Genomic DNA, 27,654 nt, shown 5'->3' with positions numbered 1-27,654 from the left:
ATGTAATTTGAGGGAATTTAATCAAGCTAAACGTTCACGCACACTATAGAAGTTTATTTAATTCTTATTGAAATTACTCATTAGTATCAAGACATTCACAATGAAATCTGACTTATTTATTTATTTATTTATTTTGCTAGGTAAAGATATAAATAGACTTGTTCGAGAAATATACAACAAGATCATCCCAGCATTTGGATATTACATTTACATTCATAAAAAAAGGTGACACAATGACTCAGATGTATTACTTCAAAAGAGCCATTCTCATCCACATCTGTGAACTTCGTAATAAAGGCATTTGTTGAATATATATGTATATTAATATGAAATCCCTTCAGAATGATGGACCGCTAACCTTGTTTGGTATACAAAACCTTTAATGTATTAACCATGCCTTTTCCCAATCTACTTCCAATTAGTGAATGCCAATAAAACTTCCCTCTTGGGGCGACTCTCTTATCTACATGAGACCCACCCCGTTAGGTAGACCGGAACTTAACATTTTTTCAATGGTAAACGACCTGAGTGAACTATCTTCATTTATCCACCATCTTTGACTGTGGAATGTTGGTTTTTTGCTTTGCGTGTGGATAAGCGAGTGATTGTAGCAGTCGCGCAAACGAGGATATTTTTTTAAAGCTGGACACATGATAAGGGAAATGACGCAAATATGTACCAACTGCCCGTTTCTCTTAACCAACAAATATATATTCACTGTGTCTTTCAAAAGAAGAAAGACCATAATCATCTGAAAAACAATATTGTTAGCCATCTGTGGTAAGCTAGCAACCCGCTGTGGGAAAAAGGAAAATACATTCTTTAGCGAACGTATACAGAACTGCTCAACACTGAAGAGAAGAGGCAAATCTGGGCAGCATTGATTTAGAATAGTTTACAAACAATTTAATATAGCTATCACGATATCTTCCCAACTTGTTTTAGCTTGCTATCTAGCCACACTCCGTCCCAATTCTGATAGATAGCGTTGGCTGTTTTATTTTTATGTGGCCTAGCTAGCATGCTAATCGAGCGTTCCTGTTTGTAAGCTGAAGTACTAGTAGCCCGTTTCTGTTCGTAACGTTAGTGGGGATCTTTCTTGATGCGATTGCTACCAAAACTGTCAGCGATTTGGTTTAATCCAACACATTATTTGGGGTTTATAAGTTTTATCTCGAAATTACACGTTTGTCTTGTTTTGGAAGCATAACGTTAAGTAACTAGCTAACGTTAAATTGGTTAAGTAACAATGGTTCGCAGATAGCCAAATAGCTATAGCTAGTTAACGAACGTAGATTTATAAGATACAAACTGACAAGTTTTTCTGTTGACAAATCAGCTAGATAAGTAACGTTAGTTTTCTAATTTATGTCTGCTGGTGAAGTGCATTGGTTGGCAAATAACGTCTGATGGAAATTGTGATGGCTAGCTAGAATAACATGTAGACAACTGCTAGCTAGCATGACCTAGCCAGCCAGCTAACTGTAGAAAACAGTAACGTTACGTTAGATTGTCTTATCAATCACTAACTAGGTGACAGGATAGTTGAAGTAGGGTTGGCCTTGAAACTATACAGAGGGATTCATGAAAAATAGGATTCCTATCGAACTTAGCTGGTTTATAACAAGTTAATAGACCTAACTAATTGGTAACTAGCTTTCTGCATTGGCATATTCAGACAGATTATGTTAGTTGCTAGTATACATATCTATGGAGTATTTTTGCAGATGTTTATTTTGAAAATCTATCAGGATGCATAAAGATTCAGATGTCATGAGGTTGAGCACTCCCAATACATATCTGAAGAATTTACACTTGGCCACTGAAGTTGGAACAGTCCAACACAGTTACAGCTCCAAGTGAGTAGGAGATGAGGAGCATTATTAAGATTCTCTGTGACGTTAGACAGGTGTACTACAGTGTCTTGCTTTAAATTATGTTATCAGAAACCACTTTAAATTTACTGAAGTGCGACTTGAAATGTGTGAAGAAACCAACCAAATCAGTTGTGATTTTTCTTCCAAATGAATGTTGTTATTTAGTCAGTGGGTCACCACCAGTGTGCCAAAATGTCAATCTCCAGATAACAAAGCAGGGATTACTTTTTTGCAAGAACTGCAATGCAAAGCAGCACATCCCTGAAAAAGAGCATGCACGGACTCCCTTGAGATACACTAAGGATTATAACCCAGAAAGTGAAGAGAACTGTGTTATTAACTTGTTATCTTCAATGGAAGTGCCCTTGTAGACACGTAACAGGGTGGCTACAACTGTGCCATTAGGTGCTCCAGTATTAGAGGAAGCCTTGCAAACCTGGGTTGGCTGCTCTTAAGGGGACGATGGGTTCCCAAGCACTTCAGATACTGCGGCAGGGGGTGTGGGCTTCAATCACAGGAGGCTGGTATGTGGACCCCCACCAGAGCACATTCTCCAACTGCTTCCACCTGTACCTGTGGATCTTTCTCCTGGCCTTCCCTTTCCTGCTATACATGGTGAGGATTCATGGAGGTGACAATTTGGTTATTTCTAAAGATGGAAGAATTCCTGTTTTCTAGGAATTCTCTTTAAACTGGATGTCAAGTTAGTCAGGCACTTTACATACTGCACTAATAAATGTATATCAGACAGCCATTATTCAGATCAAATGAGAACTGGTTTTATCATAGAACGGAGGAGCAGAACCATGTTGGTAACAAAGTGGAACAAGAGTAGGAGAGTACCGTTTTCCCCTCAGCATTAATTCAAAAGCGTATTTTCTTCCACACTTGATGTTGCTTCTCTTTACCTTAATGTTTGCTAGTAGTATTAGTATTTGCTACGCGTTAGTATTTGCTCTAGTGAAGAATGCTGCCTGGAAACCAGGCCTGTTATGTCCTCAAGCTGTCGTGTCTGTAATCTTTGTGAAGTGGTCCTTCCTGGTCTGTAATATGTCCAATATTCCCACGTGCTTGCCTATCTAGGGGAAGTGTTTGTGTTATGGTTCTTTTACTGGTATTGAGGACAGGGTGTTTCTGTACCCTTATCAAGGGCTAGCCTACTTAATATTCCTATCTCTGGACTCACTCTTTCTTGTCCCCTCTGGTCATCCTGTCCAGTCTCTCCCCCCCAGCCTGGTTGTGGCAGCTGTTTACTGTGCTGTGGTGGCAGCCTTCTTCACAGCCATAAAGGCAGTGAACTTCCACCTCCATGCCATGTTCGACCTGGGGGAGATGGTGGAGAAGAGGCAGGTCTCGCACATAACCAACGCCCCACGGCTAGAAGAGGGGGATAATGGGTCAGGAGGCCACGATGGGAACCAGCATAGGTACTGACGGAGATTTCTATATCCTAATGGAATCATTTTTTGTCAAACTTTGTTTAAAAAAACAATGTTATTCTATGTACATCCAAGTGAAGAGGCTCATTTCTGTTGATGCTTTGAGGGCTATTATTTCACATGATTGTGGACAGATTTTGAGTCTTATGTTTTTTAATTCTGGTATGTATGCTCCCCTCTCAGGGACAGCAATGTTGGTGTGGAGATGACTGTGTTCAGAAAGGTCAACTCAACGCCTCCAGTTCGCTGCAGCTCCCAGCACTCTCTGTTTGGACTCAACCAGGTGTCGGTGAGAACTGACTTGCATTTACACAGCACACAAACGTACTCTCTCTTAACCCTTACCCTACAATTTCTGCACCCCTGTGGACATCAAATTAACATACCAAAAAATCCCCATCAAAATCGGTCTGTTTAAGCTAGAGAATATATGTTTTTTTCCATGGGCTGTGTCTCAATACGCTGGTATCGCCCTTCTGCACCTGCGGTGAAAGGTGGCAGAGCTAGAGCGGTGTTTGTCAGACCATGAGACATCCTCAAATGTAGCGTCCAAACTGTTTGGCCTACACACTAATATGACCCCTCTGTGGACAAACACGATTTTGCTCTGACACTCACAAGACTCGTCTGAAGGTCCCTGGTACCAGCAAGCATGTTTTATGGAAGTGTATATGGATATAATATATTGTCTAAATAAAGGATAAATGCATGTATAACAAAAACAAATGTTTCCTGATCTTTATTATTTCTCTCAGATATAGGACAGACACTCCAGAACAAACTTCCTTTTGATTTATTTTTGGACTGTTGGTCCATGCTGTGAATCTGTTATTCAATGCATTTCTATTGGCAAATATCAGTAATGCCAAATTTAGTGTTTCATCCAATATTTTTATACATTATATATTTTTTATACCTTAAGGGGTCTTGAAATTCAAAATCAATTAGCTAAATGATCCTTGGTATGACCATCTTAAAATAATAGCATATGTTAGCTTAGAACCTCCGTATTCCCCTGCAAATGATTTATATTCCTATGATATTCATTCTTAATCTAACAAATGTTTGTTTCCTCAGGAGTTTTTGCCCCAGCTTGATGACAGTAGAGGCTCCAAGGGTATAGTATATCTAATCTAACCCCACTCTAACCTCACTGTTGTGGTTGGGTAAAGCTGATCTGACTGAAGGATGATCATTTTTTGTATAACATGGTTAGCAGTCTAATTTAGGGACTGCTTCTTCTCTTCTCAGATATCAAGGATCTGATGCGAGAGCAATGCAGCAACAACTTGATTGTCACGTCAGCTCGCCGGGAGATCTTCTGCCACAGCTCCCAGGACCCCATCCGTAAGCATTACACTGCAAATAGACATCTCATATTTTGTCCATGTTGGTCTTTTCTTTGGCATGTGTGTACTAAGTTTGGGCTTTCACTTACAGATGTTGCCAACATGGTCCCGTCCTGCTTGGCTGCTGCTGTAGGGGGAGAGTTCCCTGATCTAAGGGGAGTGGGAACAGGGATAGCAGGGGGATTTGGTAGCTTCCATCCTGGGATGTGCATCTCCATCCCCCCATCCCCCTCCAGTCAGGAAGACGGAGGAGAGAAGGGCCAATTGGAGGAGATTAAGGGCATGCTGGAGCAGCTGTCCCAGCAGAGTCCTGAGGAGCCCTACTCCCCCTTGGGCCCCTCTGCTGAGTCAGAGAGCCTGGGGGATGCTCCCATCAGCCCTCTCATAAAGAGCAGTCTGAGTGAGGAGCTAAGTGAGAACCTGCTTGGGCTGGGCCTTGACCCTGTGGCCTTCGCCCCGGGAACAGAGCACCCAGGCAGCCGCAGTGGGGTGGCCATGACTGCCGGCTCCACAGACAGCTGCTTCAGCGGGGGCGGAGTGACCACAGACCGTGAGACCCTCAGCACAGTCAGCAGCTACCGCAGTGAGAAGACTGACTCCACCCAGCTGGAGAGCCCTTCACTCAGCCTGCCACATAACATAGACTCCGTGGCGCCAACCTCTGCCTCAGCCCTTGGCACCAGTACCCTAGAGCCAGCAGAGGAGCCTGTACTGCAGGGGGGCAGTGATACTGATGATCTGTCGGACAGCGAACTACTGCGCTCCCCCTCCAAAGAGCTCTCTCTGGGCCAGGGGCTTGATAAGACAATAGTGGAAGGGGAAGATTTGCCACCTGTCCCCTCAGATATTACACAGCCCCCCTCCCTTCAGGACTTGTCTCCCTCCAGTAGTGGGCACCCGGAGGCATGTGATCTGGACAGGACGGTCCCCGTTCCCCCCCTCCCCCCTCCGCGGCAGGTTAACACGTTGCCGTCAGGGCTGGCCCTGGGTCTAGTGTCTTCTGAACCTGATCATCCTGTCTCCTCTATCCCCTTCCTGCCCTCTGAGCAGCCCTTTCTGCAGGCCCAGCAGGTAGTGCGCCCCAAAGACTTGAAGCTGCTGCGGACCGGTGGTGGTTGTGTTGGCCACCAGCCTGGCTGCAGGAAAGCCCCTCGCAAGCGAGGTGGCGGGGGAAGCAGCAGCTTTGACTGTGGCTCCTACAGGAGGCACCACGGACAGCACAGAGACTACATCCCAGTGCGCAGTCGGCTGGGAGCTAAGACCTACAGCGAGAGCCTGTTTGAGGACTCCAGTGACGAGGATGATGGGTCCAGTGTGGGCTCCCAGAGACACTACAGCTCTGACGATGATGATTCCAGCTCCTCTACCTCATGCTACTCCCCCGACCTCGCTAACACTGGTGTTACAAACCCGCCCCCCTCCACCCAGCTGCCCATCCCCAGGGAAGGAACGTTGTCCGAGACGTCTGGCCCCATCCTCTCCCAGAGGCCACAGAGGTCAGCCAGCACGGCTAGTGCTAAGACTCATGCCAGGGTGCTCAGTATGGACGAGGCCGGTGGGGGCCACACTAACACTGTGGTCCTTCCCTCCACCATGCTGACCACCACCGCCCCACGACCCCTCACCATCTCCAAGTCAGACCTGGAGGCCCGGACCAGCCACACAGATGGCTTCCCTGGAACTCACCACCATCGCCTGGACTCTCTGGGAGGCTCCTGGGTTGGCAACCAGACGGGCTGGAGGGCCGGGGAAGTGGTGGAGGAGGGAGCTGTGGGGGGAGGTGAGACACATACTATTCACGCTAACTTTGGCCCTGTATTCATAAAGTGTGCTAATCTAGGAACAGGTCCCCCCGTGTCCTTTCGTTATAATCTAAAAGGCCAAACTGATTCTAGATTAGCACTCCTACTCTGATAGTCCCATTCAAGATGGAAAGAAAGATGAACAAATAACACAACTTTAATTTACCTACTAGCACTGGCTTTGCTGGTAGCCTAGTGGTTAGAGCGTTGGACTAGTAACCGGAAGGTTGTGAGTTCAAACCCCCGAGCTGACAAGGTACAAATCTGTCGTTCTGCCCTGAACAGGCAGTTAACCCACTGTTCCCAGGCCCTCATTGAAAATAAGAATGTGTTCTTAACTGACTTGCCTGGTTAAATAAAGGTAAAAAATTAAAAATAACTACCTTATTGCGGAGAAATATACTTACTACGACTGTGATATGTGTTTGTCTCACCTAACGGTCTTAAGATGAATGCACTAACTGTAAGTTGCTCTGGATAAGGACGTCAGCTAAGTGACTCAAGTGTCATTGAAAGATTGATTGTTTGCTGTATTTACTAGATTAATAAGGGCCGGGTTGGTATTTCTAGAACTCAACAACTGAAATGTACATCCTGGTACTAATGTGAGTATCTGCTGCCTCAGCCCTGGCCCCAGAGGAGGGGGGCAAGCAGGACTCAGTGAGCAGTGTGAAGAGGACCCAGGCCATCCGCAGGCGACACAACGCAGGGAGCAACCCCACACCACCCCCCTCTACCATGGGCTCCCCACCCAGGTTGGTCTGGTGTAACTCTTCCACACCAACCGCTCTAGCCATGTCCCTTATGCCAATCACCTCTGTATGTCCATGCTACATAAAGGCCATCCCCTGTGTGTTCCTGTAGTCTCCAGGACCTCCAGCGTGCCCGTACCTCCTCACACTCACGGACCCGGACCCTGCCATCTGCCTTACAGTTCGCCACCTCACTACTGCTGCCCCGCGCTGGGGTCCACGAGGCCTCTACCTTCGACGACACCACAGAGGGGGCTGTGCACTACTTCTATGACGAGGGTGGTGAGTGTTGTGATGTTAGACACTACTATGACGAGGGTGGTGAGTGTGTGGTGATGTTAGACACTACTATGACGAGGGTGGTGATAGACACTACTATGACGAGGGTGGTGAGTGTGTGGTGATGTCAGACACTACTTCTATGACGAGGGTGGTGGGTGTGTGGTGGTGATAGACTGGGGCTAGCTTTAGGGAAAGGAAGAGTTAGATCCTTCGGGGGTGATTCTGTACCAGTTTACACTGTAGTGAATGCTCTCCATTCATTGCTGTTTGTTTTTTCAGGAGTGAAGAGATCGTACACGTTTGGACCTGCAGGAGGCGGTTATGAGGACCCAGTGGTGTAAGTGTCTCTCTGATGAGCCTCAGACTCTTTGTTTGAAAGTGATGTTGATATGTCTTAGCCCCTCCCTCTTTTTCTCCTCTTAGGGAGCGGGAAAGACAGTCCCAGTCCTCCAGCTTCACCTCCAATGATGTCCAGGATGGGGCACCGGTGCTCACAGTGCTCCAGCCCAGGCCTGTGGTTCTGCAGGGCATGCAGGTGCGCAGGGTACCCCTGGAGATGTCAGATATGCCAGAGGTGAGACACCGTTAGAATTTGTTTCAGCAGCGTATCATGTATTTTTGACAAATCAACCCTCTGGACATTTCTTGTATATGGCTTTGGTTTTTGTAGAATATTCATGATATTTGTCTCAAACCCCCGCCCCTGTGTCTAGTTTGACCTGGACCATGAATCTCTGCATGAGTCCCAGGAGAACACGCTGATGATCGAAGAGAAGGCCAAGCCCAAACACTACTACCGTTTCTGGGTACTGCCAGGCAAGTGGCTGAGGGTGCGTTATGACCGTCTGGCCCTGCTGGCACTACTGGACAGGTGAGGCACAGCAGCTAGCTAGTTTCTCAGTGGTAGTGTCATCCAATGAGGCACAGCAGCTAGCTAGTTTATCTCAGTGGTAGTGTCATCCAATGAGGCACAGCAGCTAGCTAGTTTATCTCAGTGGTAGTGTCACCCAATGTTTGTTATCGTTATTGAGGAGAAAGCCATAGTTCCATTAGAGGTCTATACTGTGGAAAGACATTGTTAGGGTTTCAAAACTTCGGAATTTGGTAAAGTTACTGGAACTTTCCAACCCTAAACACTATAAATGACCTCCTACTGTATCTTCCATTGTGTGTCACCTGTAGGAACCGTGGTGTAGGGGAGAATGTGTTTGCAGTGGTGCTGGCCAGCATGGTGGCCTTCCTGGGGTTCCTGCTCCTCTTGCAGGGTTTCTTCAGGGACATTTGGGTGTTCCAGTTCTGCCTGGTCATCGCCAGCTGTCAGTACTCACTACTAAAGGTACGCAACACAAGTCGTAAGGAATCAAGTCCCTATTCAATTCCTATTCCCTTTTTTTTTTATTAATACAGGTATCTGGTCCTATTCATCAACTGCCGATGCATTTTAGTTGTTAAAACTGTTGTAGACCACCGTTAACTTGAAGTGAAGTAATGTGTTAGTGTCTGAACTGACACTTTGGTCTCCTTCCTCAGAGTGTTCAACCAGATGCAGCCTCCCCAATGCATGTAGGTAGATGTCATCCAAACATCTGTCTTGGTCATTATCTAGTTTGTAACCGTTCCATTGTTGATTCTTGTTTTGATGGCACAACATGATGACTGTCTGGTCTAACCCATCAGGGCCATAACTGGGTCATCGTGTACAGTCGGCCCGTCTACTTCTGCCTGTGCTGTGCTCACGTCTGGGTGTTCGACCTTGCTGGGCGCTCGGGCCACCTGCAGCCCTTCTCCCTCTACGGCGTCACCTTCTTCTCCGCTCACTTCCTGCTCTGTGCCAGGGACGTGCTCATAGGTCAGTCCGAGTTAGACTCTTCTAGCTGTGCGCTTTTGCGGATGTATTATGACCAACAGACCCACTCACACACTTTCTCCATCTCTTTCTTTCCCCCCAGTGTTGACCTTGTGCTTCCCCATCATTTTCCTGTTTGGGCTTGTACCTCAGGTCAACACCTTCCTCATGTGTCTTCTGGAGCAGGTCGACATGCACATTTTTGGGGGAACGGGTAAGACGGGTCCATAACATTCACTGTAATTCAGTTACACACAACATACTGTCATTTGTTGAGTGATGCCTGTTGACCTTGGTGTGTGTGTGTTCCTCTCCACAGCCACCACCAGCCCCCTGTCGTCCCTTTACAGCCTGTTACGCAGTGTGTTGGTGACCGCGCTGCTCTATGGGTTCTGTCTTGGTGCTATCATTGCTCCCTGGGAACATCCCCATGTGCCAGTAGTGTTCTCTGTGTTCTGTGGTCTGCTCCTGGCCTTCTCCTACCACCTGAGCCGCCAAAGCAGCGACCCCATCATCCTGTGGTCTGTGTACCTCTACTACCTGTATATACCTAGTGGTACCTTGTCGTACATGTAGATAACATTCCCAGATCCTAGCTGTCATTTGAACAACCTCTCTATCCCTCTTCTCTCATGTTCAACATCTCCCTGTATGTGTTTTGCTCTAGGTCTCTGGTCCGCTCCAAGTTCTTTCCTGAGCTGCTGGGTCGGACCCCTGAGGAGCCTCCTCTGGAGATCAAAGACCCCCTGCCTGAGAAACTACACAACTCTGTGGTAAGATGCGTCCCAAATGGCTCCAGATTTACTATATAGTGCACTACTATTGACCAAGGTCCATTTGGGATGCATACCAAGACATCCCTCCCTGCTGTTGGTGTTCTGAGGTTTTAAAGCCCGTCTCTCTGTCTGTGTTTTACAGAAAGAGATGTTCCACTCTGACCTTGTCATGTGTCCCCTCATGGCTGTCATCACGTTTGCCATCAGCGCCAGCACTGTCTTCATCGCTCTGCAGGTCAGTCAACACCTGGTCGACCGGATATGGAAGAAATGGGATGTTTCAATGTATAGAGGGAGTCCTTCTGATTGGTTATGGCACTCTGCAGTGTGTGTGTGATCTCTGAGACCTCCTGTTCGTCATCTCCCCTCCAGCCTGCTCTAAGTTACGTCCTGTACATGGTGGCCGGGGGGGTGGGCTTCCTCACACACTACCTGCTGCCTCAGCTCCGCAAGCAGCTGCCCTGGTTCTGCCTGGCCCACCCTGTCCTCCGTTCTCGAGAGTACAGCCAGTTTGAGGTCCGCGGTGAGTAGTGACCCACCCACCTCTAAACTCACTCACACATCCGTAAGAATTGTGTCAAGGCCTCAGGTTTGTCATAGATTTTTTGCTGTGCCCTGTTCCTCCCAGATGCCGCCCAGCTGATGTGGTTTGAGAAGCTGTATGCGTGGTTGCAGTGTTTGGAGAAGTATTTCATCTACCCGGCGGTGGTGCTCAACTCCCTCACTACAGAAGCCCAGCTTGTCAGCCAGAACCCAATGAAACTGTACATCTAGTAAGCAACCCAGCCCTCCCCTACCAACCTCCTCAACATACATACACCCTCTTCTGAATCTCATCCCATTCATCCATCCGTCTAATCAGAGTTCAATGAGAACACGCTTTGTATTTGCATCACATGTATTTTAATGTCTCCCTTCTCACTCTCTCCCTTCTCCTCACTCTCTCCCTTCCCTTCCCCTCACTCTCTCTCTTCCCTTCTCACTCTCTCTGTCCCCTCCTCCTCCAGTGGCCGTGCTCTGTTCATCCCTCTGGCGGGGATGAAGCTGCTGCGCTTGTCGTTCTGCGCCCCGTCCCTGCAGTACGTCACGCTGTGCTTCACCGCCCTCTTCTTCCTCTTCGACTACCCACACTTCTCAGAGACCTTCCTGCTCGACTATTACCTCATGTCTATCCTCTTCAGCAAGGTACCTGCCACCGCCTAGCTCCATGTACTCCTCCCTGGGACTTTGTTTTAGCACACATTCAACCAGACAAAAGCATCTGCACATACCGAACTGTGTTTAGTTGTAATGCACTGATTTCTGGTTGCTTGATTGCTGACATTGGATTGTGTGGTTTCTCTTGATAGCTCTGGGACCTGCTCTACAAGCTGCGTTTTGTTCTCACCTACATCGCTCCCTGGCAGATCACCTGGGGCTCCGCCTTCCACGCCTTCGCCCAGCCCTTCGCTGTGCCCCGTATCCCTTTACCCTGGCACTGTAGAAAACTGTTTGAACTTAACAAGGATGTCATCTTTCTGCGCTACCACTTGCTCATTTGCCAGTGAAACAAAGTGTGTAATAACAGTAAATGCTGTGTCCATTGGCTGCACTGTGTATTAGTGGTGTCTGTCAGAACTCCTTAACCCCCTCTGCTCCTCAGACTCAGCCATGCTGTTTGTCCAGGCTGTGTTCTCTGCTCTCTTCTCCACCCCCCTCAATCCTGTCCTGGGCAGTGCTGTGTTCGTCACCTCCTACACCAGGCCTGTCAAGTTCTGGGAGAGAGACTACAAGTGAGTTCTTCTCTTTTCCAGGAGTCAGGGAGATGTAGAGATGTAGCTTCAGGCAGACGTGGGCATTGTCCAGGACACCAGCAGTTGATGGGCTGTTTTTTTTGCAGTTAAGAGGTTAATGTTAACCAGATGAAGGTGATTAATGCCATGTCTATATCCATCTGTTGCAGTGATAGCTAGCTGACTGCATTATCCTTTTACACAGCCGCCACCTGTCTCATGACTAGTACTACAAATGCTGACACTACACTTCCAAGTATATTTGACCAAATTATGAAAGACAAGCATTGTATTTTGAATTCCGTAAAGTAATTGTGGAAGAGGTGAAAAAAGGATTGTTGTCTATCAACAATGACAAGCCACTGGGGTCTGACAACTGGAAAAATTGAAAATTACTGAGGATAATAGCAGACGATATTGCCACTACTATTTGCCATATTTCCAATTTAAGCCTAATATAGAAAGTGTGTGCCCTCAGGCCTGGAGGGAAGCAAAAGTTATTTCCCTACATAAAAATAGTAAAGCCCCCTTAACTGGCTCAAATAGCCGACCAATCAGCCTATTACCAAAACTTTTGCTATTTTTGCTATACAATGCTATTATACAGTAAACAAATTGACAACAGACTTTCAGCACGCTTATAGGGAAGGACATTCAACAAGCACAGCACTAAGACATGACTGATGGAGAAAAAAAAAGATTGTGGGGGCTGTTAGACATCAGTTTGGCTTTTGACATTATTGATCATAATCTGTTGCCGGGAAAATGTATCTGTTGTGGCTTTACACCCCCTGCTATATTGTGGATAAAGATTTAGCTGTCTAATGGAAGCCTCTCCAACAAAATCCAGGTAGAATCAGGAATTCCCCAGGACAGCTGTCTAGGCCCCTGACTTTAAAAAAATCTTTACTAATGACCTGCCTTTGAGTAAAGCCAGTGTGTCTATGTATGCGGATGACTCAACACTACACACGTCAGCTATTACAGCAACTGAAATGACTGCAACACTTCATAAAGAGCTGCGGTCAGTTTCAGAATGGCTGGTAAGGAATAAGTTAGTCCTAAACATTTAAAAAACTAAACTCATTGTATTTGGGGCAAATAATTCACTAGACCCTAAACTTCAACTAAATCTTGTAATGAATAATGTGGAAATTGAGCAAGATGAGGAGACTAAACTGCTTGGAGTAACACTGGATTGGAAATGGTCATAGTTAAAACATATTGATGCAACAGTAGCTAAGATGGGGAGAAGTCTGCTCTGCATTATTAACAGCACTATCAACAAGGCAGGTCCTACAGGCTCTCGTTTTGTAATACCTGGACTACTGTTCAGTCGTCTGGTCAGGTGACACAAGGACTTAGGAACATTTCAATGGGCTCAGAACAGCATGGCTGGCCCTTGGATGTACACAGAGAGCTAACATTAATAATATACATGTCATAATATGCATGTCAAAGTGGAGGAGAGATTGAGTTCATCACTACTTGTATTTGTGAGATGTATTAACGTGTTGAATGCACCGAGCTGTCTGTTTGAACTACTGGCACACAGCTCACACCCATGCATACCCCACAAGACATGCCACCAGAGGTCTCTACTGTCCCCAGGACAGACTATGGGATGTGCACAGTACTACATAGAGCCATGACTACAAGGAACTCTATTCCACACCAAGTAACACACGCCAGCAGTTAAATTAGATTTAAAAACAGATAAAAATACACCTTATGGAGCAGCGGGGACTGTGACGCAACACAAACATAGACACATGCATACAAACACGCACTATACACACATGTACACATGGATGTTGTATTATAGATATGTGGTAGAGTAGAGGCCTGAGGGCACACACTTAATATCATGTGAAATCTGTTATGAATGTGTTGTAATGTTTTTAAAATGTATAACTGCCTTAATTTTGCTGGACCCCAGGAAGAGTGCCTTGGCAGCAACTAATGGGGATCCATAATAAATACTGTATAGGAGTTGCTAGAGCCTCTGTCACCCAGTTAACATCATGTCTGTCTTTCCAGCACCAAGCGGGTTGATCACTCCAACACTCGACTGGCCACCCAGCTGGACCGCAACCCAGGTCAGCTGCTACTACCACAACCTTCCCTCATCTAACGCAAGTCCTCATTCTTTAAAAGGACTCTGTTCTCATGCCTGTGGTCTCCACTCCTCTCTTCCAGGTGCTGATGACAACAACCTGAACTCTATCTTCTATGAACACCTGACGCGCTCTTTGCAGCACAGCCTGTGTGGTGATCTGTTGCTGGGCCGTTGGGGAAACTACACCACAGGAGACTGCTTCATCCTGGCCTCCGACTACCTCAATGCCCTGGTGCACATCATCGAGATTGGCAACGGCCTGATCACCTTCCAGCTGAGGGGGCTGGAGTTCAGGGGTGAGCATGGAGTGAGGGGGAGGTGGTGGGAGAGGGAAGGGGTTTGGGGTAGAAGGAACCTTTATGGAACTGAGTTCAGTGTAGTAAGCTTTGATGGTTTGAACATGAGATAGTGTTTTGGACTTGTCTGAATGCTATTATTTTTCATTCTGTTGTCTTTCTCATATCTCTCTCATCGCTCTCTCTGTATCTCTCTGTCATCCCCCTCTCCCTGTCTCCCCCAGGTACTTACTGCCAGCAGCGGGAGGTGGAGGCCATCACCGAGGGGGTGGAGGAGGACGAGGGCTGCTGCTGCTGTGAGCCAGGCCATCTGCCTCACATGCTCTCTTTTAACGCAGCGTTCGGCCAGCGCTGGCTGGCCTGGGAGGTGGCTGCCACCAAGTACGTCCTGGAGGGCTACAGCATCAGCGACAACAACGCCGCCTCCATGCTGCAGGTGTTTGACCTGCGCAAGATCCTCATCACCTACTACGTCAAGGTGTGTGTGTGATCCACACTGATCTTACAGATAACTATAACATGAGATCCAATAGCAGTTTATTTGAACAGTAGGTGGCCTGGTCTGTAACACGTGTTTCCTCTACCACAGAGCATTGTCTACTACGTCAGTCGATCTCCTAAACTGGAGGAGTGGCTGGCCAATGAGATGGTGCAGGAGGCGCTGCGGCCCTGCCTAGGCCCCGCCTACGTGGACAGTGACCCGACCTTCAACCTGAACATAGACGAAGACTACGACCACAGGGCCTCTGGCGTCACCCCCAGCTCCTTCTGTGTGGTCTATCTGGACTGGATCCAGTACTGTAACAGCAGACGCCAGACGGTCAGTGTCCCTTGTCATGTTACTGTTGAAAAGGTGACATGTTGATTTGACCATTACTTCCCATATGTAGTTAGTGTCATCAGCAGACTAACTGCTTCATGTGTGTTTTCTGTTGTAGCCGGTGGAGGAGAGCGAGAGAGACTCTCCTCTGGTCACCCTGTGTTTTGGCCTGTGTGTCCTGGGGAGAAGGGCTCTGGGCACAGCCTCCCACAGTATGTCTGCCAGGTAAGACCCAGGACTAAACACTCTGTCTGCACTCTAACTGGAGGGAGTATGTCTGTCAGGTAAGACCCAGGACTAAACACTCTGTCTGCACTCTAACTGGAGGGAGTATGTCTGCCTCTGTGATACTGTATACCAAATGTGACTGTTTGTGCCCTGACTTTCAGCTTGGAGCCTTTTCTGTACGGCCTCCACGCCCTCTTCAAGGGGGACTTCCGCATCACTTCTCCCAGGGATGAGTGGGTGTTTGCAGACATGGACCTGCTGAACAGGGTGGTGGCGCCCGGGGTGCGCATGTCCCTCAAACTGCACCAGGTTAGACATACTGGCATGACTCATTACAAACACTATAGTAACCAGCTTAATGACCTCAATGTAAAGAATTGACTGATTTTTAGAGACATTATGGTGGACAGAGCTAAGATGAAGAAGCTTAATGATGACCCCCCCCACAAACAGGATCACTTCACGTCTCCAGACGAGTACGAGGACCCGGTGGTTCTGTACGACGCCATCACGGCCAACGAAGAGAACATGGTGATCAGCCACGAGGGCGACCCGGTGTGGCGCGGCGCCATTCTGGCCAACATGCCCTCGCTGCTGGCCCTGCGCCACGTCATGGACGATGGCAGCGACGAGTACAAGATCATCATGCTCAACAAGAGGTTCCTCAGCTTCAGGGTCATCAAGGTCAGCTACTGTAGAGACTCCCAGAGTCACAGCTTGTTAGTGGTGTACACTGAAATGCCAGGAGGATGATGGAGGCATTGCTGTAGCAGGACCATGGATCACATTGAGATTGATTAATATCAGTAGATAGATTTGCCAGAAATGTTCTAGTGCTCTATTGTTAACGCTGCTTCTATCTCTAGTTGTGTGTCACCAGTTCTGGGTCAAATCAAATTGTATTTGTCACATGCGCCGAATACAACAGGCGTACCCTTACTGTGAAATGCTCACTAACAAGCCCTTAACAAACAATGCAGTTTTAAGAAAATATTTACTAAATAAACTAAAGTTTAAAGAAATAAAAATAACAATGAGGCTATATACAGGGGTTACCAGTACTGAGTCAGTGTGCGGGGGTACAGGAGGTGTTGAGGTAATTTGTACATGTAGGTAGGGGTGAAGTGAATATGCATAGATAATAAACAGTGAGAAGCAGCAGTGTTAAAAACAAGGGGGTGTCAATGTAAATAGTCCTGGTGTCCATTTGATTAATTGTTCAGCAGTCTTATGGTTTGGGGGTAGAAGCTGTTAAGGAGCCTTTTGGTCCTAGACTTGGCGCTTTGGTTAGCGTTTGCCATGCGGTAGCAGAGGTTATTTGCATATTTGTGACTTCTTGTGCTCCCCTGCTGACCCACACTGTCCTGCCAGGTGAACAGGGAGTGTGTGCGTGGGCTGTGGGCGGGCCAGCAGCAGGAGCTGGTGTTCCTGCGGAACCGGAACCCAGAGCGTGGCAGCATACAGAACGCCAAGCAGGCCTTGAGGAACATGATCAACTCGTCATGTGACCAGCCCATCGGCTACCCCATCTACGTGTCGCCCCTCACCACCTCCTTCGCAGGCGGGCACACCCAGCTCCGCTCAGTCTGGGGGGGGCCTGTCAGCCCCCATAACATCTACTCCTGGCTCATCAGCAGCTGGGACAGGTACACTTACGACACAGCCTGTACTCATGCTAAGGCTGTGAGATACACTATATGTAAATGCACAGTTGAAGTCAGAAGTTTACATACACCTTAGCCAAATACATTTAAACTCAGTTTTTCACAATTCCTGACATTTAATCCTAGTAGAAATTCCCTGTCTTAAGTCAGTTAGGATCACCACTTTATTTTAAGAATGTGAATTGTCAGAATAATAGAAGAGAGAATGATTGATTGATTTATTTCAGCTTTTATTTCTTTCATCACATTCCCAATTAGTATTTGGGAGCATTGCCTTTAAATTGTTTAACTTGGGTCAAACGTTTCGGGTAGCCTTCCACAAGCGCCCCACAATAAGTTGGGTGAATTTTGGCCCATTCCTCCTGACAGAGCTGGTGTAACGAAGTCTGGTTTCTAGGTCTCTGCTCGCTTTCCTTTTTCAGTTCTACCCACAAATCTTTTTGAGGTCAGGGCTTTGTGATGGCCACTCCAATATCTTGACTTAGTTGTCCTTAAGCCATTTTGCCACAACTTTGGAAGTATGCTTGGGGGTCATTATCCATTTGGAAGACCCACTTGTGACAAAGCTTTAACTTCCTGACTGATGTCTTGAGATGTTGCTTCAATATATCAACATAATTTTCCTACCTCATGATGCCATCTATTTTGTGAAGTGCACCAGTCCCTCCTCCAGCAAAGCACCCACACAAAATGATGCTGCCACCCCCGTGCTTCATGGTTGGGATGGTGTTCTTAGGCTTGCAAGCCTCCCACTTTTTCCTCCAAACATTATGATGGTCATTATGGCTAAACAGTGCTATTTTTGTTTCATCAGACCAGAGGACATTTCTCCAAAAAGTACGATCTTTGTCCCCATGTGCAAGTTGCAAACCATAGTCTGGCTTTTTTATGCCGGTTTTGGAGCAGTGGCTTCTTCCTTGCTGAGCGACCTTTCAGGTTATGTCGATGTAGGACTCGTTTTACTGTGGATATCGATACTTTTGTACCTGTTTGCTCTAGCATCTTCACAAGGTCCTTTGCGGTTGTTCTGGGATTGATTTGCACTTCTCGCACCAAAGTACGTTCATCTCTAGGAGACTTCCTAGAGTTCATCTCTAGGAGACTTCCTTCCTGAGCGGTATGACGGCTGCATAATCCCATGGTGTATATACTTGCATACTATTGTTTGTACAGATGAACGTGGTACCTTCAGGCGTTTGGAAATTGTTCCCAAGGATGAACCAGACTTGTGGAGGTCTACAATTCTTTTTTATGAGGTCTTGGCTGATTTATTTTGATTTTCCCATGATGTCAAGCAAAGAGGCACTGAGTTTGAAGGTAGGCCTTGAAATACATCCACGGGTACACTTCCAATTGACTCAAATGATGTCAAGTAGCCTATCAGAAGCTTCTAAAGCCATGACATAATTTTCTGTAATTTTCCAAGCTGTTTAAAGGCACAGTCAACTTAGTGTATGTAAACTTCTGACCCACTGGAATTGTGATGCAGTGAATCTGTCTGTAAACAATTGTTGGAAAAATGACTTGTGTCATTCACAAAGTAGATGTCCTAACCGACTTGCCAAAACTATAGTTTAACAAAAAATTTGTGGAGTGGTTGAAAAACAAGTTTTAATGACTCCAACCTAAGTGTATGTAAACTTCCAACTTCAACTGTATATACCTCCTGATGAGGTGGCGGATGGTCTCCTGAGGGAACTCCTCCCAGACCTGGACTAAAGCATCTGCCAACTCCTGGACAGTCTGTGGTGCAACGTAGCGTTGGTGGACGGAGCGAGACATGATGTCTCAGATGTGCTCAATTGGATTCAGGTCTGGGGAACGGGCGGGCCAGTCCATAGCATCAATGCCTTCCTCTTGCAGGAACTGCTGACACACTCCAGCCACATGAGGTCTAGCATTGTCTTGCATTAGGAGGAACCCGGGGCCAACCGCACCAGCATATGGTCTCACAAGGGGTCTGAGGATTTCATCTCGGTACCTAATGGCAGTCAGGCTACCTCTGGCGAGCACATGGAGGGCTGTGCGGCCCCCCAAAGAAATGCCACCCCACACCATAACTGACCCACCGCCAAACCGGTCATGCTGGAGGATGTTGCAGGCAGCAGAACGTTCTCCACGGCGTCTCCAGACTGTCACGTCTGTCACATGTGCTCAGTGTGAACCTGCTTTCATCTGTGAAGAGCACAGGGCGCCAGTAGCGAATTTGCCAATCTTGGTGTTCTCTGGCAAATGCCAAACGTCCTGCACGGTGTTGTGCTGTAAGCACAACCCCCACCTGTGGACGTCGGGCCCTCATACCACCCTCATGGAGTCTGTTTCTGACCGTTTGAGCAGACACATGCACATTTGTGGCCTGCTGGAGGTCATTTTGCAGGGCTCTGGCAGTGCTCCTCCTTGCACAAAGGCGGAGGTAGCGGCCCTGCTGCTGGGTTGTTGCCCTCCTACGGCCTCCTCCACATCTCCTGATGTACTGGCCTGTCTCCTGGTAGCGCCTCCATGCTCTAGACACTACGCTGTCAGGCACAACAAACCTTCTTGCCACAGCTCGCATTAATGCGCCATCCTGGATGAGCTGCACTACCTGAGCCACTTGTGTGGGTTGTAGACTCCGTCTCATGCTACCACTAGAGTGAAAGCACCGCCAGCATTCAAAAGTGACCAAAACATCAGCCAGGAAGCATAGGAACTGAGAAGTGGTCTGTGGTCACCATCTGCAGAACCACTCCTTTATTGGGGGTGTCTTGCTTATTACCTATAATTTCCACCTGTTGTCTATTCCATTTGCACAACAGCTTGTGAAATTTATTGTCAATCAGTATTGCTTCCTAAGTGGACAGTTTGATTTCACAGAAGTGTGATTGACTTGGAGTTACATTGTTGTTCCCTTTATTTTTTTGAGCAGTGTGTGTGTGTGTGTGTGTGTGTATATATATATATATATATATATATATATTACACAGAGTCAGGTATTCCTGCAAACTGCACATATCTCACACATGCCACTATTCTCTCTCTCTCACACAGTGCATTCGGAAAGTATTCCGACACCTTGATTTTTCCCCCCACATTTTGTTACGGTACTGCCTCGTTCTAAAATTGATGAAATACATGTTTTCCCTCAATCTTCACACAATACCCCATAATGACAAAGTGAAAAACAGGTTTAGACATTTTTGCAAATTTATTAAGAATAGAAAGTATTTAGACCCTTTGCTATGAGACTCGAAATTGATCTCAGGTGCATCCTGTTTCCATTGATCATCCTTGATGTTTTTACTACTTGATTAGATAGAGCCCTCCTGTGGTAAATGTAATTGATTGCCACAGTAGACCAGTCCATGTCAGAGCAAAAACCAAGCCATGAGGTCGAAGGAATTGGCTGTAGAGCTTCAAGAGAGCATTGTGTCGAGGGACATATTTGGGGAAGGGTACCATAACATTTCTGCAGCATTGAAGGTCCCCAAAAACACAATGGCCTCCATCATTTTTAAATAGAAGACGATTGTAACCACCAAGACTCTTCCTAGAGCTGGCAGCCCAGCCAAACTGAGCAATCAGGGGAGAAGGGCCTTGGTCAGGGAGGTGACCAAGAACCCGATCCAGAGTTCCTGTGTTGAGATGGGAGAACCATCCAGAAGGGCAACCATCTCTGCAACACCACCAATCCGGCCTTTATGGTAGAGTGGCCAGACAGAAACCACTTCAGTAAAAGGCACGTTATAGCCTGCTTGGAGTTTGCCTAAGGACTCTCAGACCATGAGAAAAAAGATTATCTGGTCTGATGAAACCAAGATTGAACTTTCTTGCCTGAATGCCAAGCATCACGTCTGAAGGAAACCTGGCATGCTGTGGGGATGTTTTTTGGCGGCAGGGACTGGGAGACTAGTCAGAATCATGGCAAAGATTAACGGAGGAAAGTACAGAGATCCTTGATGGAAACCTGATCCAGAGCGCTCAGAACCTCAGACTGGGGCAAAGGTTCACCTTCCAATAGGACAACGACCCTAAGCACACAGTCAAGACAATGCAGGAGTGTCTTTGGGACAAGTCTCATTGTCCTTGAGTGTCCCAGCCAGAGCCCGGACTTGAACCCAATCGAACATCTGTGGAGAGACCTGAAAATAGCTGTGCAGCGACGCTCCCCATCCAACCTGACAGAGCTTGAGAGGATCTGCAGAGAAGAATGGGAGAAACTCCCCAAATACAGGTGTTCCAAGCTTCATACCCAAGAACACTTGAGGCTGTAATCGCTGCCAAATGTGCTTCAACAAAGTACTGAGTAAAGGGTCTGAATGCTTATGTAAGTGTCATATTTACGATTTTTGTTTTATATTTGCAAACATTTCTAAAAACCTGTTTTTGCTTCGCCATTATGAGGTAGTGTGTAGATTGATGAGGAAAAAAACAACCATTTAATCCATTTTAGAATAAGGCTGTAACGTAACAAAATGTGGAAAAAATGAAGGGGTCTGAATACTTTCCAAATGCACTATAAATACCGTTAAGTTCATGTTTTAAGTATCCCAATATTTCTGTTATTACGGGGCTATCACTCAGTCAAGAGTGCGCAGGTGGTTGATGGACTTAGCCTAGAGTGTAATGGCGACCTTTTGAGGGTGTTCATATGGTATAGTAAACTTTGTTAAACTGGAACCTTGTCGTTGTGTCACTTCGAATTAACACATACAACACACACTGACCGTGTGTGATAAGACTGTTCAAATCCCTGTGTTTCTCCTGCAGGTTACAGAAGGGTTGTGGAGCTGGCTGTAATAGTGGGGGAAATATTGAGGACTCTGACTGCGGCGGCGGCTCCACATTCGTCTCCAACAACCCATCGGCTCACACCACCCAGAGCACCCCGGCCTCCAGCCTTCCCCAGCCCCACTTCACCTTCATCCACCCCCCCATGGGTGAGCCCAGGACCCCACCACTCCTCTACAACCTCTGATGTCCACTGTTTAGCTGCAGCTAGCTATTATAACAATATCAATACTGACAGTATGCTGATAACACATGTTATGTATAATGATGTTTTTGAATGAAGTGAATGAAATAAGTTGCTTTGTCTCTATAGGAACTGACAACCCTGTGGGCCCCACCCCCACCTGGCCCCACCACCCTCAGCCCCTCCCCTTGGCTCTGCTCAGCCAGTCAGAGGGCAGGATGGATGCTGGGCTAGTTACTTCCCTCCACCGGACCTCATCCATCCAGGGTCTCCTGGGTCAGCACCTGTCCAGCTCCCAGCTGTCCTTCAGCAGCTCTCTGGTCATGGCTCCCCTGCCTGGCCCAGGCAGCTTCCTGGACGGAGGGCACAGAGGGTCCGGGCGGGCAGGACTGGGACATGGCCTGCCCTACGAGGGTCTCTACGGGAAGTGGAGCATGTCCGGCAGGAAGGGCTTCAACGGGCCAGCCGCAGCTGAGAGTGACGGTGGAGCTTCTCAGTTCATACGGACACAGGTGAGGATGGTGAAACGGTGTAACATGTTGAGTGAAGGTAGAACAGACACTGCGTGTACAAAACATGACCAGGTGAACGCTATGATCCCTTATTGATGTCACTTGTTAAATCCACTTCAAACACTGTAGATGAAGGGGAGGAGACAGGTTAAAGGAGGATTTTTAAGCCTTGAAGAAATTGAGACAAAATATTTGCCTTTTCAATGAGATATGGTAGTAGGTGCCAAGCGCACCAGTTTGTGCCAAGAACTGCTAGACTGCTGGGTTTTTCACGCTCAACACTTTCCCGTGTGTATCAAGGATGGTCCACCACCCAAAGGATAGCCAACTTGACACAACTGTGGGAAGTATTGGAGTCAACATGGGCCAGCATCCCTGTGGAACATTTCAACACCTTGCAGAGTCCATGCTCTGATGAATTGAGGCTGTTCTGAGGGGGAAAGGGGGGGGTGAAGGGCGCAACGCAATATTAGGAAGGTGTCCTTTATGTTTTGTACACTCAATATATAGTCTGTTGGAAGGTGGAGTATGCTGTCAACAGCATGAAAATAATGTAGCGACAGGACCTCTTACAACAGGATGTTATGGCTTTCAGATCAACTTAATGATGGTTGTTGTGATGGAAACTCAGAGGTTTCATTAGTTGCGGATATTTACATCTGTGTTTCAGTCTACTCCTCCTGCACTGCCGCCTGGGGCCAGCCCAACACAGGACCCCCTGGGGGTCACCCAGTCCACTGAGACCACGCCCCCCAGCCCTGCGCCCGGGAAGGAGTCCACCGAGCTGCCTTTACTTGAGCACCTGGGCTGAGTCTGCTCTGGAGAACCCATGAGAACCCCTGCAGCCAAAGCACAGCACCACCATGGCCAGTTCTAGAGTGGGCCTGACCGGACCTATTCCAATGCTCTTCTCTCTCTCTAAAAGAGACTGGACTCTGAGGTCTGTTACGTCTCTGATGGCAAATCACAACATCTCAACGTGTTTTGGAGTACATTTATTTTCGAGCCTTTGCCATGCTGGATGGATCTGAGGTTTAAATACGTTCCTGTTCTCCTCAGTGAACCACCACAAGGATGCATGTCAAAACTAAATGTACGCCCCCCATCCCACCATCTCCCCTCCCAGGACAGGATCTCTATTTGATAGGACCTATTCCCTCAAGAGTTTCTGTAACAATGGTAACCCTAGCAGGCCAAAAAGCCAGTGCAATTGTAAGGGAGCTTTTTCCTTATGTAATGTTTTTAGTTTTTTTATTTGTTTAGTTCGTTCGTCTTCTCCTTCACCTGAGACCTACCAGCAACAGCATAATGACTCAGAAAAGGGAACTGTAATATCCTTGTTGCTGTATGTACAGGTGAAGCCAGAGTTACTACCATAACAAGCCTTGTTCTTTGCCCACACTGCCCATCCGTGCTGCACCAACCTGCTGCACCACTGTAGAACTAGTTCACTCACGTTCACAACTGTGGGGATATCCACTCAAACTGCAAGGGTCACATCAAATGACTTGAACAGCTACAATATGACAGGGGTCGGCAACAGGCAGATTTGAAACATTTTATGAGCAAAAATATAAATAATATATGTGTGGGTGAGTTTTGGGTCAAAAGACTAAAATCACCAGGAATTCAGAAAAAATATAAAAAATATTTAGGAAATCTGTTCCCAAGTATTCTAACAAATAAAAAGTGTCAATGTAATTTTGTATGACATTATTATTTTCAAATACAATCTCTTTTTGGGCTTAGTTTTGGTCAATTTGCAGAGTACAAATTATTAAAATGATTTTCCGCCATTCTCTCTGACAAAAATCAGTCCGTGGCTGAATCTAGTTGCTTACCCCTGCCATATGACCAGTCAATATCAACTCCCCACATCACTAGCATAACACACACATTTCAAAACTAATCCAACACCCTCCCTGTAAAAAAATCTTCATACTCATTTGGATATTTCTTAGAGGCACTTGACCACAATGAACAATCTCAAGTGTTCTGTCAAAGAGCTTGTTTCAGGGATAAGACTCCTGCCTACTCCTACCTTTCCCAACATTTGGTGCTTTTTCCCAGTGGAGTTTACAGTCCTGTCAGGCCTGGACAAAAGTTCTGAATTTGGGGAGTTTTAATGAGATGGGGTGGGGGGTGACTCTGGACAGCTGATGGACCAGGACACAGAGAATGAAAAGAGAAGAGATGCTCACCAGGCAGGGACATTGTTCAGACCACAGGATTCTAAACTGGGGAATCTTCTTTCTAAAGCCTTTTAGATTTTTGTGTCCTATTTTTGGGGTGAGTGGAATGTCTTTTTACTTTACTTGAAGAATCACAACTTCCTCTGGCTATAGGCCAGCCCACTGAGTTGCCCTAGTGACCAAACACTCCCTCCCTGACCTGATCCAATCAGCTGTGGACTCTATGCAGTGGGAGGGGCTCAGACAGCTCTGTGTGGAATAGCCACCAGCAAGAGGCCCTTCTGCTTTCCTTGGCTCCAGGCAGCTACTACTAAACTACAGCCCCTCCTGCTACTACTACTACTACTACACTTACAACTACTGTTTGTGCTACATATACCTCCAGCGTTTTAGTTGGAAACCAAGTTAAATAAATACTGAAAAACAAAGATGGCATATTTTTTATTGGATTTCTTGATAACGTCTGGAAGACTGTTAAAAGGGTTTGTCTATTTGACATGCTGATGTGATACAGAAATGTGGAGATTGGACTTGCCTCTTAATTGTAATTTTTTGCCACACGTTTGGTATCATTTGACATGTTTCACTAAGGTTTCTCTTCTAAGGTGTGTAATGTAACTGGAAGTATTCCTGAGAAGTCACTTTAATGTTTGCTCCCACTCCTGCATTTGCCATACCCTGCTTTAAGGGTCAAATGACGGCGTTGATGTACTTCTGAGTAGAGTCCTGCTCCAATGATTTTCTCTCTCTACCCAGAGCACATATCAGACAAGCTGGCTGTCCAACTCTGTTCTGTCCTGAGAGCTATAGGGTCTTACAGCACTACAGTAATCCACATGTCTGTCCCCTGGCCAGTTGTGACAAGTCTTTTATATCAATGGTAGAGCTATCTGGAATAACCTTGTGCCATGGTGTAAAGCTGGACCTAGAAGCCTTGTATGCCCCCCCCTAACCATCTTAGTAGTTTGTCACCTGTTTAGTTAGACTGAACTGTCTACTAAACTTTCTCTTAGATCTGTCCTTATAGGATGAAGGACAACTAATAGGTGGAAAAGGGCATTCACATGGTCTCCCATTGGGAAAGAATGGGAGGCAGTGGAGGCTGCTGGGAGGAGCTATAGGAGGACAGCCTCATTGTATTGGCTGGAATAGGACCATATCAAACACAGGGAAACCACATGTTTGATTCTGTTCAATGCCATTACAGTGAGCCTGTCCTATAGCTCCTCTCACCAGGCTCCTCTGCAGTCAAGGTGATTCCATTCAGGCTTAGAACCATCTTGAAACACATCTTAAGGACTTGGAATGAGCACTGTGCTAATGTAGATCTAGTCTCTGTTTGTCAGATCATTGGATCTAACTCTGTCATTGGATTGTTGGAGGAGCTGGCACCAACCAGATGTTAACATGTGTCCACCCTAGGCTTAGGAAAAGCAGAGCCATTCTGATCAGGGCCCTTTTGTGGTTCTCTTTTCCCCTCATTCTCAGTGTAATATCCAAAGCAACAGGGAGTACTTTTATTACTGGGAGAAAGGAAAGCACTGGACAGACCGGGGTGTCAATATTAAAAGGGATTTCTTAATCTCTGCCATTTATGTACAGCATGTTTTGTATATAAATATACATTTAAAAATATATATAAATCTATTTTATATTTAGTGCATTTCTGGTTCTTTTTCATGGAAGACACTATGTTGAGTCTTAGGTGGTTCTCTCATGTTTACCCCTCAGAAGAGATCTGGCTCCTGGGTGGAAGGGCACTTCATATTGAATCATGCAGTTTGGGGAGAATTGATTTCATACATACTTTGCACTAATGCTGTATACTAGTACACCATCCCACATGTTTTTTTAAAAGATATTATTTTAGTCATTTGGGGGGATGTTTTATTTAAACTGTCCTGTTGACATTTAAAGTTCTGTACAGTTTTTTTCTTTTGTTTTTTTTAAGTGATTTTCCCCCACTCCCTATTTAAATTAAAGATTTTTGTTTAATCATTTGCAAATTAAATGCTGTGAGTGCTTTCATTTACCTTTCCTCAACCTTTGGCAGGCAATGTTATCATTCAGAACTTAGCAACGAACTGGTCTTGAACAGAAACTAACACATTTGATTCCAATGAGACATTGAACATTTGTTTCAAAATGATGTATTAAACAAATTGTATAGTTATCAGGCATTCTATGCTGGAAATGTTTCAATAGCTTCTATGTGATTGCCTGCCTCAAATGGAGTGAAATGGAAGCTAGTGTCTACCTGCAGGGCACAATGAGGTGACCAATGGAATGCGTGTTCATTCTTAATGAAACAAACATTCAGTTGAATAAGTTTTTGTACAATGTCAATGAGTTTTATCTTATTTGTAGAATGTGTACAGATGTTTGTCTTTCTTAGATTGAGGGATCAAACAAAGGAAGCGTTTGATCAGAGAGGGAGTGTACCTTACCTCGTTATAACACTCCTCTTCCTCTCCTGGCCAGAGCGGTGGACCCACAGCAGCACCAGGGCCATGGACCTGGAGAATCCCAGGGGAACTGCCCGCCACAAGGAGTCACTAGAGCGCAATGGGCAAAGGACATCCCGGCCGGCCAAACCCTCCCCTAACCCAGACGACGCTGGGCCAATTGTGCGCCGCCTCATGGGTCCCCCGGTTGCGCCGGCTGCAACACAGCCCAGGATCAAACCCGGATTTGTAGTGACGTGTCTAGCACTGCATCGCAGTGCCTTACATGTTGACCACACTGCTCGCGCACACAAAATAAATGTACACATACATGTTATTCCATCATTGCACCCACACTGCTCGCGTGCGCCAATGGGCGTCTGCGTTGCCAGGCGCTAAAATAGAAGTTGCTTTCACTTGTGGCGCAGAACGCGCTGCAAGTCCTGCCGCTCTCATCTCCTCATTGGCTTTTAGAAGCAATTGCCCACGTGCTATCTCCTCATTGGCTATACCCACTTGGGTGACTGAAAGAT

At 46.6% G+C, this 27,654-nt stretch overlaps 1 protein-coding gene and 1 long non-coding RNA gene across 7 annotated transcripts in view; one reads left to right on the top strand and one right to left on the bottom strand.

The window, feature by feature from the left end:
• LOC112231178 overlaps positions 1–27,207 on the bottom strand; it is a 47,415-nt gene extending 20,208 nt beyond the window's left edge. Inside the window, exon 1 of the long non-coding RNA XR_002950427.2 lies at positions 27,125–27,207. This is a non-coding gene — a long non-coding RNA (uncharacterized LOC112231178). The remainder of the gene's footprint in view (positions 1–27,124) is intronic.
• LOC112231176 (pecanex-like protein 3) lies at positions 476–27,286 on the top strand. Of its 6 annotated transcripts, none has more exons than XM_024397781.1 (35): positions 476–515; positions 2,283–2,492; positions 3,096–3,304; positions 3,500–3,605; positions 4,394–4,433; positions 4,568–4,663; positions 4,757–6,445; positions 7,093–7,222; positions 7,332–7,501; positions 7,781–7,838; positions 7,925–8,075; positions 8,215–8,372; positions 8,684–8,837; positions 9,032–9,064; positions 9,179–9,350; positions 9,451–9,561; positions 9,667–9,868; positions 10,015–10,120; positions 10,266–10,358; positions 10,496–10,646; positions 10,752–10,896; positions 11,131–11,308; positions 11,473–11,581; positions 11,766–11,895; positions 13,936–13,994; positions 14,095–14,310; positions 14,535–14,788; positions 14,900–15,130; positions 15,249–15,355; positions 15,520–15,667; positions 15,812–16,042; positions 16,730–17,004; positions 21,769–21,938; positions 22,103–22,485; positions 23,156–26,683. In XM_024397781.1, exons 2-35 carry the CDS (start codon positions 2,340–2,342, stop codon positions 23,294–23,296), a joined length of 6,759 nt encoding a protein of 2,252 aa, XP_024253549.1. In that variant the 5' UTR covers positions 476–515; positions 2,283–2,339; the 3' UTR covers positions 23,297–26,683. The 6 variants fall into 6 exon arrangements, 5 of the variants coding, with proteins under 5 accessions (XP_024253549.1, XP_024253548.1, XP_024253550.1 ...); XM_024397780.1 differs by lacking the exon at positions 476–515 and adding an exon at positions 524–780; XM_024397782.2 differs by lacking the exons at positions 476–515; positions 23,156–26,683 and adding an exon at positions 27,159–27,286 and having other exon boundaries at positions 524–2,492.
• Positions 27,287–27,654: the final 368 nt, after the last annotated feature.

The sequence above is a fragment of the Oncorhynchus tshawytscha genome, linkage group LG33 (genome assembly GCF_018296145.1).
Source record: "Oncorhynchus tshawytscha isolate Ot180627B linkage group LG33, Otsh_v2.0, whole genome shotgun sequence".
Lineage (NCBI taxonomy): Eukaryota > Metazoa > Chordata > Actinopteri > Salmoniformes > Salmonidae > Oncorhynchus > Oncorhynchus tshawytscha.
Note: the sequence above shows the minus strand (reverse complement) of the source record. Positions and strands in the feature narration are given on the sequence as shown.

What these genes read in the sequence shown, in the direction of transcription:
- LOC112231176 (XM_024397781.1), top strand. Translation starts at nt 2,340, where the DNA reads ATGGGTTCCCAAGCACTTCAGATACTGCGGCAGGGGGTGTGGGCTTCA. An exon ending in TGCCAGGGACGTGCTCATAG is followed by an intron (nt 9,351 to 9,450) that starts GTCAGTCCGAGT and finishes CTTTCCCCCCAG; the next exon opens with TGTTGACCTTGTGCTTCCCC. An exon ending in CTTCATCCACCCCCCCATGG is followed by an intron (nt 21,939 to 22,102) that starts GTGAGCCCAGGA and finishes TTGTCTCTATAG; the next exon opens with GAACTGACAACCCTGTGGGC.